General features: G+C 40.2%; 1 protein-coding gene across 9 annotated transcripts in view; it reads left to right on the forward strand.

Moving 5' to 3' along the window:
- Positions 1 to 10,957, forward strand: part of LOC100462920 (cell division cycle associated 2) — a 24,814-nt gene extending 13,857 nt beyond the window's left edge. For 6 of the 9 annotated variants that reach the window (XM_041584836.1, XM_041584837.1, XM_041584832.1 and 3 more), the window contains 7 exons: positions 516 to 763; positions 884 to 941; positions 2,659 to 2,814; positions 3,469 to 3,566; positions 3,765 to 3,896; positions 8,146 to 8,314; positions 9,585 to 10,957. In XM_041584836.1, coding sequence (XP_041440770.1) covers positions 516 to 763; positions 884 to 941; positions 2,659 to 2,814; positions 3,469 to 3,566; positions 3,765 to 3,896; positions 8,146 to 8,314; positions 9,585 to 10,744 — 2,021 coding nt within the window. In that variant the 3' untranslated portion in view covers positions 10,745 to 10,957. 9 annotated transcript variants of the gene reach the window in all.
- Positions 10,958 to 11,285: the final 328 nt, after the last annotated feature.

An 11,285-nucleotide genomic window follows, 5' to 3' on the forward strand; every position in this document is an offset into this window, starting at 1 on the left:
CGATGTTCACTAAGCAGCAAAATTTACCTAACCAGGCAGAAGAGCAAATGAACACTTCTTCAAAAATATGATTTCTTTTTCCAAATAGAAAAGCTGGTACTCATTGCATTTATTACACCAATGGATGTGATTCTTCACATTTACTGCAAGCAGAGCTGCTGAGGGAGATTCTGTGAGTTCTGCATCAGTCAGGGGTTTTTTCCTGCACATGAAGCTGAGCCTTTTGGCCTTCCAACAGGCAGATCGTTGGTCAGTTTGGCCATCCATGTGCTGGGCCATATCGGACTGATCTGTTATTGGGGCACCTGTTTGAATAGGACCTCAACATCTGTCTTTGTCTGACAGATTTTCTAACTTGCCCAGATATCAATATGGAAGTCCATAGAAAAGGGCCGATATAAGAACTAATGGCCACCCCAACTGGAGGGGCCTAGGCGATAGCTTCTATAGGCCTGTGTATGACTAGATGAACAGATCTGTATGTCAGATTTTATAAGTGTCTTTTGTTTTTCCAGGGGACGATGAATGTGTAAAAAAAACAGAAATTGGCAATAGTTCTGTAAAGAAAAAGCGAGTTACTTTTGGGAAAGCTCTGAGCCCTGAGTTATTTGATAGATTCTTACCAGCAAACACTCCTCTGCGTCGTGGCGGGACACCATATCACCACCGCAAATCAGAGGGCAGTACAACAGCCGAAGAGGTGGAAGGAGCAGATGAACCATCAGAATCACTGCCACAGCCGAACTTTGATTTTGAGGAGGAAGTGAGTGTTGTAGTGCAATCAGTAGAACTGACTAAGCATTCGTGTGTGTGTGTGTGTGTGTGTGTGTATTGATATTTTATGTTATGTTTTCAACAATCTGTTTTGTTTCTCTTTCTCCAGGAGGAGACCCTTAAGCCACTGTCATTGTGTTTTGAAGCAGAGTTGACTGAAATTCAAGGTACTATGAAAAAAATGCCTTACGCTCAGAAGCAGTGCACTGTAATTTACATTGGTAGTTCACATTTAAGTACATTTATCGTATGTTCTAGAATTGCCTTTTCAGCTTTTCAATCTTTCTTCATTATTAGCTTTTTTTTTATAGTTATTGAATCCTTTCCCTTCTTCTTTGTCCTCTTTCCAGCTCTCATATGCGGGTCACAGACCCCAGCAGTCAAAAAAACGAGTGCTCTGTGAGGTTAATATTTTATCGTTGTTGTTACTTTTTATTCCTTATCTTTCTATTCAGTTACTCTCGCGTTCATCTTACGGTCTGCTAAAATGCCAAACTGGAAATCACACAAAATGAAGACTAATTACAAATTGTCTCAGTATAGCACTGTCTGTGTCATACTAGAAGTTGATTGAAAGGTGATTGACCCCTTTAAAGGGAATACTGCAGGTTGACTCCCCAGTGACACACTTAAAGGAGAAGTTAAGGTATAATCACAGGGGGAGTCAATTTGTGAGGCACTCCCCTGGGATTATAACTGCTTACCTTGGGGTACTACTGTAGGAGTGCCACGTCACCATCATCTTTCTCTATGAAGATCTCTGTCTAGGCTGTGTATGCACATGCAATGCAAAAAGATGGCTTTATGCTTTAAAGTTCAGCTTTCACTGCACACACACACACATTAGTCGCAAGGGATCTCTGGGAGACAAAATAAGATGGTGATGTCACCTCTACGGTAGTAACCTGGGCCAGTGCAGTTTTCTGCAAAGAGAAGCAATGTCCCAGGGACTTGGCTAAGCACGGCTAACAAATTGGCACTCCAAAAATGATTATACCTCTTCACTTTTAAAGGAGAAGGAAAGGTTAAAACTAAGTAAAACTGTAGTGATCTGCAGGCGACCTCGCACCCCCACTTTCCGGGTCCTTACAAATGCCGGTTTCCGACTTCCGGGGTTGAACTTTTATAGACGCAAGCCTGCTCACCCTGTCCCTTTTGTGATGTCATGGGTGGGCTGGTTGGTGCGGGTCTATAAAAGGAACCTGGAAGTTGTGCTCGGACGGGTGCAGGGAGGGTGGATGCTGGTTGGGAAAAACCCGACCTGCACATCACTAGTAAGCTGTACCAGAAATGTCTATATAAATACACCATTAAACCCTCCAAGTCCTCTGTCAAAAGAAACACCATATTTCTTTTCTTCTATTGTGTACTCATGGGCTTCTGTATCAGACTTCCTGTTTTCAGCTTAAACCTCCAGGGTTAGGGCTTGAGCATGCTCAGTTTGCTCCTCTCTCCCCCTCCCTTTCCCCCCCTCCCTGCTGTAATCTGAGCCTAGAGCTATGAGAGACTCAGACAGGAAGTGATGTCCCACCAAGCTAATATGGCAGATGCTATCCTAAACTATCAGAGCGAGCTTCTAGAGCTGTTTACTCAGGTATGGTAAAGCATTCTACAGAATAAATGTAGCTTTATAGCTTGCACTATTAAGGTTAATCTATTGGCAATAAACCACTTTGGTAGCTTTCCTTCTTTAAAAAGCAGTGAAAACTTATTAAAAAAGTTATTCTGCCAAAATAATTCTTGGAACAGAATTACTGCGTATATCTATTCTATATTTTTTCCAGGTCATATAATAAGTTCATTGTATTTTTATAACCATATAAGTATTATTTTTTTTTATATAAATAAGTATTTTTATAACAGTAAATGAGTATTTATTTAAAGGTCAGAAGGACGAAGCTGAGCCGAGGCATGAAATGGAAGAAAGCAGGCTGGATGAGTCCACTTTGCAACATGGTCTGGTTCTCTCCCCTTCCCCAGCTATCTCGTCTCCAGAGAAGAGTCCTTCTGTTCTACAGTCAGACACAGAGAATGAAACTGGTAATCCTATACAGGCTGCAATACATGCGTGCAACTAAAGCTTTGTGCAATTTATGTTGCTTTTGTGGCAGCTTCTAAAGAGAAGGATGCCAAGTATGCTTTGTCTTCTGGCCGATTTATCAAATATGGAATATTTACCAACAAGAAAGGTTTTTATGAATTGACATTTATAAAAGGAGACAATGCTCAGTTCATCACAATGTATTTGGATTTCAGCAGCTAAACACCATTTTACTTTATAGTGTTCTAGTCCAGCTCTAGCACCCCTAAATGCTTAAAGGGGAAATATTGTGAAAATGAATATGTAATATAAGCTTCATCTTGCTGAAATAAGAAATTTTCTAATTATAATCAATTAAATATTTTGCACCATTTATAAAAATAATCAAGTTACTCTTCACTCTCCTCCTGTCTCTCTTCATTCAGTAGGTGGAGTCAGTGTTTGATTGACAGTTAGATCTAATACATCCTTTGGGGGGGGGGGGAGTTGCACCATTAACCTAGGTGTTTACACTTTAAAAATAACCACATGTGAGATGAAGCTTACATTCAATTTTTATTTTCACGATAGTTCTCCTTTAACCCTTGCTGAAAATTACAAGCGGGGATTAAGAATTCTAACCATTTTTTTTTCCACTCTGGAATGAATCCAAGGAGTTCATTTATATATTTCAGATAAAAGCTTCTATGTCCCAGGGCCTGCTGCTTCTGTTGCTGGTAGCAGAGTGACACGCTCTTTTTTGAAGAAAAAGGTACAGTGCTGCAGGATATGATTGCACAGTATATTCATTACTGGAATTTTTGTATAGCACATGTTATGTGTTTGCCTGTACCGTACTTGCTTGGGAAGGCTGTGTGTTGAAATCCAGTAGTTGTCTGTTTAGTACACATGCAGTTGTATTCTACATTACCTACAGTGGATATTACAGCAAATTACTGTTTGTCTACAGAGTTTCAGCTCTGAGGAAGATTCTGCTAGTGTGTCACAGGCAGAGGACATCATCAGCCCAGCAAAGGTTGCAGAAAAGGGCAAGTCTAAAAGGGACAAGAAGATTGTAAGAATTGTGGCCAAGAAAGCACAGGTCTGTATGGCATGTGAACATTATTTCTTTCAGTGATGACATATTCCTCAGCGCTTCACAATGATTATCAGAATCAGAGGAGTTTACAATCTAAGGTCACATTCACACACTGTAGGGTCAAGTTTATCAGGGGCCAGTTAACAGTATCTACTTGTCATGCCTAGACAAATTAAGTCTTCTTTCTTCTACAGACTTTATATACTTTCTTGCAATGCTCAGTGTGCTTTAAAAATTACATATAAGGAGATATTTAGCTTTAGGCAGCTTTGTCTTCTGTAACCCAACCAGATTGTGACATAAGCAGGGCTAAAGATGATAGCAGATACCATACCAGGTAAGGATGAGGAGCAATTATATTGGAAGGCACTGAAGTCCCTGCAAAGGAAACCTAATGTTAAAGGGGAACTATCGTGAAAATGTGATATAATCTTCATCATACTGAAATAAGAAACTATCTAAGTACAATCGATTAAATATTCTGTACTGTTTCTGAAATAATCAAGTTCATCTTCACTATCCCTCTCTCAGCATCTGTTTCTCTTCATGCAGCAGTTGGGGTCAGATATTCATAGACAGTTAGATCCAATATATCTTATAGGGGGGCTCCTTTTGCCTAGAAGATGTATTACTCTTAAAACCACCAGAAATCATGTCTCTCTACATGCAGGATTTGTGCAAAAGGCAATAATTTTGTTAGATTTTGTTTGTACTGGAATCAGGTATGTGAATGAGCTCTAATACATCTGCTAGGAAAGGAGCCCCCTACAAGAAATATTAGATCTAATTGTCAATGACTATTTGACACCCAACTGCTGCATGAAGACAGAATGAAGAGAAACAGATGCCGAGAGAGGGATAGTGAATATAAACTTGATTATTTTAGAAATGATGGAGAATATTTAAATGATAGTAGTTAGAAAGTTTCTTATTTCATTGTGATGAAGCTTATATTAAATTTTCATTTTCGCGATAGTTCCCCTTTAATCCCAAGTCAGTGAATTGTATATTAGATCTGATAGGGTAAAAGTCTGCAACACAAACACACATTCATAGCAAGAAAGCAAGTGCTCAGTTCAACAGAATACCATAAGAAAGGATAGCATACATTAACAGGTTTATGTAACAATTATATATTCTGAAACAGCAATGTGATTTTAATTGAATGTTATTTACAAATAACAAACTGAAATCATTTAGCACTTTGGCAAAGTTTTGAATGAAACGCAGATTTATCTGAATATCTTGTCCAGACGCAATTTGATTTTTTTCATATTTCTGTCAAGGCACATAATTAATAAACAGCAGGTGTGAATTGCGTTTGCTTTTTTAACAACTAATACGGCAAAGTTATTAGGGATGCACTGAATCCAGGATTTGGTTTGTGATTCTGCCTTTTTCAGCAGGATTCGGATTCGTCCGAGTCCTTCTGCCCAGCCGAATCAAATCTGAATCCCAATTTGCATATGCAAATTAGGGGCGGGAAGGGAAATCGAGTGACTTTTTGTCACAAAACAAGGAAGTAAAAAATGTTTTTACATTCGGCCGAATATTTCCCGAAGGATTCGCCAAAATAGTGGATTCGGTGCATCCCGAAAAGTTACTACCAATAATAACACAATCCTCTAAATATTACTGACATTTATTTGCTACAAAACATTTTCCAGCTGTTTGTGAAAATGTCAAAGCTTAGCGAGGTAGTTGGAGTATCCCAGTGCCAATTTGCAGCTAATTTGAAACAGTGTAAGGGAGCGTTACAGTGCATGCTGGAGAGAGTTTAACAAGTCCTATTCAACCAAAGCAGAGCAGAAGTATTTGCAGGCCAGTCTATAAAGCTGATTCATAATGAGACAGAACAGCGTCTGCATCCAAGATTCCAGCTCAACCAAGAACGCCCTATTCCAGTTAGTAATACCGGGTAAAGATGACTGGAAAACTGTCATGGGAGTTTGCAAACCACTTCCATGACGAACAGACCAGTTTAAATGTCCAAACAAACGATCACTGTTTAACCCTTTGCATGTCCACCGATTTCCTGCAGGTCAAGGCTCACATATAAAGATGCTGTGTTTCCGCCTACTTGTTTATTTGGTTGACAGTATGTAAAGAGTTAACGCCTGTAGAATGTCTTCTTTACAAATGAATCAAAATGTTATGTTGGTGTTTGTCATTGATGGGTTAATGGGAGGGCATGGTGCATGTCGGCTTAAAGGAGAAGGAAAGGTTAAAACTAAGTAAGCTTTATCAGAAAGGTCTATATAAAAACACCAGTAAACCCTCAAAGTAATGCTGCTCTGAGTCCTCTGTCAAAAGAAACACAGCATTTCTTTCCATCTATTGTGTACACATGGGCTTCTGTATCAGACTTCCTGTTTTCAGCTTAAACCTCCAGGACAGGGCATGAGTTTGCTCCTCTCGTCCTCCCTTCCCCCCTACCTGCTGTAATCTGCGTCCAGAGCTATAAGTGAGCAGGAAGAGACTCCGGTAGGAAGTGGTCACAACAAGCTAATATGGCAGCTGCTAGCCTAAACAAACAGAGCTTCTAGAGCTGTTTACTCAGGTATGTTAAAGCATTCTACAGAATAAATATAGTGTTATAGCTTGCACTATTGTGGTTAATATATTGGAAATAAACTGCGTCGTTAGCTTTCCTTCTCCTTTAAAACAACTTTGCATAAACCCTTCAAACAAACTATTTTGAAGTTGGCAACTTATCAATACACATTTACTACTGAGATGAACCACTCTCTTATTTTGGCCTAGTGCCAGAATAAACGGACCTTGGCATGCGGAGAAACGCAGGCCAAGAATCCACTTCACCGTTCTTCCTTTGCTGCCTCTCAGGTGCACACAGACAGAAAATGCAAGTTTTTGCATTACCTGCAAAAATCAGCGGCTTCTGCCTGCAACCAAACAGAGCCAAAGTTTTCGGGTGCAGGCAGAGCAGTAGCAAAGGAAGAGTGGATTCTCGACCTGTGTTTCTCTGAGGTCTGCTTGATCTGGCAATTGCCTGAATGTCCCTACTGGGTGGGCTTTGTGTGCAACGATCCCTAAAATAGGATCCACGTTAGAAGTATCTGCAGTGAGGAGACCTTCTTTTTCATTTGTATGCAAAGAACGAATCCTGGGAAGGAAAAACCTATTTCACTCCGAAACATTCAAGTTTTGTGGAATACCTACTGTGTAAGCACAATCAGGGCAGTTTCTGATCAGATCCCAACCACAGACCAGTTCCACCCCTATTTAGGGCTCATCAATGTAGTGCAGGGTTTTATCATCGGCCTATGTAGAGTGAGTACACATGAAAGGCATTTTGAGTATGGAAGGCAGAAGGAAATTCAATTTTGCTCCTGAACTATCCCTGGCCCAATAAGGGCAAAACCAGCATGTAGTGGTTTTGAGCAGCAACTGCCCTGATTGTACATTGGTTCCTCTTAGATGAGCTGTAGCCTATAGGGTATTCTATTAAAATGGAAATGTAGGTTTCCTTCTCTGCATGCCTTCTGCTTGGAATACAAACAAGGAGAGCATCTCTAATTTTTGTTTTTTACATGTATCCGCTTCCCTAGCTCTGCCCATGTCCATATTGAAATCCCAGTAAGAGCCACACCAGACTTTAGTTGGCATCTGATCAGCATCAGCCCTGGCTGTGCTTTAAAACACAATGGCAGAGATTTAGCCCAGTTCTGTGCAAGCGTTTCCATATAGCAGGCCATTTATTCACTGGGTCAGTTATCCTTCCCAGCATTCCATCTGTTTGCAGCTAAAAAAATTTATGCATTGTGTATTTCATGTGATTAGCACCCAAACAATTATTTGGAAATAGGGGCGAATGTATATAAACTACAAATTGCAGGAAAAATATAGGGGTTTGACTGAGCCTCCTTAAAGAGGTTATGATTAATCTCCATATTGCCAAGAATAGCTGCTGTATTTTATATATTTGTCCTCTAACTGTAAGTGGACCTCAGTGAATTAAAGTTGACCACTCACAGGCTAAGCAGCTGGATACCCATCTGATTGTCCCATTGTTTGATTGGCCGATTTGGAGAAGCCTGGTCTCATACAAAGAGGCCAAATGCACTGGCACCTGTGGGGTAGTACAGCTTGTGTGGCTAATGACCCAACAGATTTGCTAAATGGGTCTGTGGCCAGCCTAGGTTTATGAGTATTTGAAGGCTAATTAGAGTGTAATTGGTTGTCCTACAATTCTGTGTGCCAATAAGAATGATTTCCCTGTTGAACATCTCAGATCAAAGCAGCACGTGGGAAAGGAAAGAAGAGCAGAGGGAAATCCAAGAAGTGTAACCAGAAACCCCAATATGTGGAACGGGAGACGGTCTCAAAAAAGCCGCTTCTCAGTCCCATTCCAGAACTTCCTGAGTGCTACCCCACCCCACCAGCCCCAGGCTTCTTGCAGGGTAAGCGCAGGTTTTACACCTTAAAATGTTTCTGTTGGTGAGTCTTCATGTCCTTGATCATAGAATATGGATTCCCAGCATGTGTTTTAGCTCAGGGATAAACTCGCAGCAGTTCTGGCACAAAATTGTACTTACCCAGAACTTCTTTATTAACCAAGACCTAGAAATCTCCACTACAAATCTGTACTGGTGTAAGATATGTCAAAGTGGACTCTGTGCCACGGGGAGGAAATGGAGCGAGAATGTATTAGCTGTGATATTCCTCCGCAGAGACTTCAGTTCTTCCACCTGTATTGCAAACAGCAGTCAGCCTGTATGGAGGACAATTATTCCAATATATAATATAAAGCAGTCATCTACCTAAAGTTCTTTAAATTCAACTACAACAATCACCCCTGTTAGATCGGTGACTTTTCCCCTGGCAATGCTGGTTTTCCATTTGCTAATTAGATTTATATTTGCTTGCTTTTACCTGTAACCATGAGCTGCTGCTTTATTTGCACGGACACCGCTTCAATGCATGTTAATTGGCTGATCTGACCACATTATGTTGTATCCACACTATGATCAAAACTGTCAAATTCGACTAGAGTTATCCAAACTTGATTCGAGTTTTTAAGACTTCGAATTTGACTGTTCAAAGCCTAAAACCTGCCTTATTGCTGTTTAAATCAATGGGAGAGGTCAAGGGGTCAATTTGGAGATGTTTGCAGCCTTCCTGACGCATATCTAGTTTGAATGAATTCGATATGAGTTTTCTGGTAGTTTCAATTCGTCCGAGTTGGAAAGATTAGATGTTATTAATACATTTCAATTGGTCAAATTTATGGGAGTTTTAAAAAAACTCACAGGAATTCAAATTTCGACCCTTGATAAATGTATCACTTCTACTTACCAAGCTTTTTCCAGAGAATTCATTTCAACCGGGATCCATCAGGGGGTGTTCTACATCCTACAGGGCTACTTTACTCCTGCCCCTCAGCCCGTGAGGACTTTTCCATGCACAGCAGAATTAACCATCATCAAACCATCTTGTATAATGCTGGGATGAGAGGCACTTCTAAAATATATTTCATAGAAGTGGGTACATTATTCTCTATACATCAGTTCATATCTGACCACAAGATCCTTGATCAATCTTAAAACTTTGGGTGAAGTTTGTTGAAGCAGAACATCAGAAAACTAGAATAACATAGCACAGAATCCCTTTCAGGTGTTGAGGAGATATTCCTCAGGCTACTTATGTTTATATATTTCCTTTACATTTTAGGACATGGGAACTCAACGCTTAAAAAGAGGCCCACAAAGACAAAAAGTGTGTTAAGGAGAAGTGGAAAAGTTGAACCCAATATGGAGTGTTTCTTACTGAGTAACTCTAATGAGAAGGATGAAATAGAAGGAACCTCACAAGAAGCAGACAGTGGACAAGTCTGTCTAGGAGTTGAATCCCCGAATATTGGCCATACTGATCCACCTAAAAATATATCTCAATCTACTGTGACCAGTTTAGACTCCTTTATCCAGACCGACTCCCAAAGTAGTGAAGACTCCCTCCATGCCACTGACCAATTGAGGTTAGAGAAGCAACAGACTGTTCTGGAGGAGAAGGAATTGTGCAAGGTCAGCGTTCAAATACCTTCACAGAACGGAACAAGAAGGCGGTCTATTAAGCGTAAACAGCAAGCAAGAGGAGAGGAGCCTACTTTAGCATTACTGGAATCCAAAGCATTCAATACTGAGAGTCCAAAAAAGCAAACATTTGATTTGCAGCTTATTAACAATGGACTTATCCCATCCCATCATAGTGAGAATCCGCTAGAAGCCAGTAAAACCAACAGCAGACATGATTCTGTCTTATCTTCTGCAACAGAAACTGTAGAAACCAAAAAATCAAGGAGGTCTTCAAGGCTCCATCGCAGGAGCTCAGCTTTATCTTTGGATCAATCAGAAGGTTCTGCAGAGAAGAGCATAAAAGGCGATCCTCCTGCTGAATCACAATGTTTGGAGGATAAATTAGGCACCTGCATGGGAGAGGAAGACTTGTCCATAGAAGATGCCCTGAGGTCCAGCTTTCCAAGTGAAAAGAAGGTGAGACGTAGTATGAGGTTGAGAAGGGATTCTGGTGTGGCTGGATTGTTCTGGGTACAGGAGGAAAAGAGGAAAGAAACAGGCAGACGGAAGTCCATATGCATGTCCTCAGTTTCACAAGTGGAAACCTCCCAACCGCTACTTAAGGACCAAATCCAGAGCCCAACTAAAGAGAACAAACCTGTCGGTGTAGCCAAAAAAACTCGCAGGAGGACTCTGTGCACCTCTGACCTTTATGAAGCCATATCTGTTAATGACTTCACATGGAGTGAATCTGCTAGTTCCTCCAAAACTGTAGAATTATCCCACCCGAAAGCAGAACCCATGGACCGTTACATTTAGGGTATTGAACTGGAACAGTCCTCTTCTGACTTATTGGTACCAGTATAAATAATGAAGGTGTAGGCTTTCAACTCTTTTTAATGTCTCACTATGTGTGTGTGTGTCTTGTAAAAATGTGTCTGTGTCTAATGTGAAAGTCCATTTCCCCTTTTTATGTACAAAACTTTTTAATCTTCCTTCTTTGAATTTCATATTAAATGTATCTGAACTGTGTGAACATTGCTTTTATTGTATTTTAGGAGAATCTAGTGTACAGTGGGGGTTGTGCAGTACAGGTATGGGACCTGTTATCCAGAATTCTCAGGATAATGGGTCTTTCCTTAATTTGGATACTCATACCTTGATACCTTGTCTACTAGAAAATCATTTAAACATTAAATAAACACAATAGTCTGGTTTTGCTTCCAATAAGGATTAATTATATCTTAGTTGCGATCAAGTACAAGGTACTGTTTTATTATTACAGAGAAAAAGGAAATCATTTTGAAAAAACAGAATTATTTGATTAACATTAAGTCTATGGGAGATGGCCTTCCTGTAA

Source organism: Xenopus laevis, chromosome 3L (genome assembly GCF_017654675.1).
Source record: "Xenopus laevis strain J_2021 chromosome 3L, Xenopus_laevis_v10.1, whole genome shotgun sequence".
NCBI lineage: Eukaryota > Metazoa > Chordata > Amphibia > Anura > Pipidae > Xenopus > Xenopus laevis.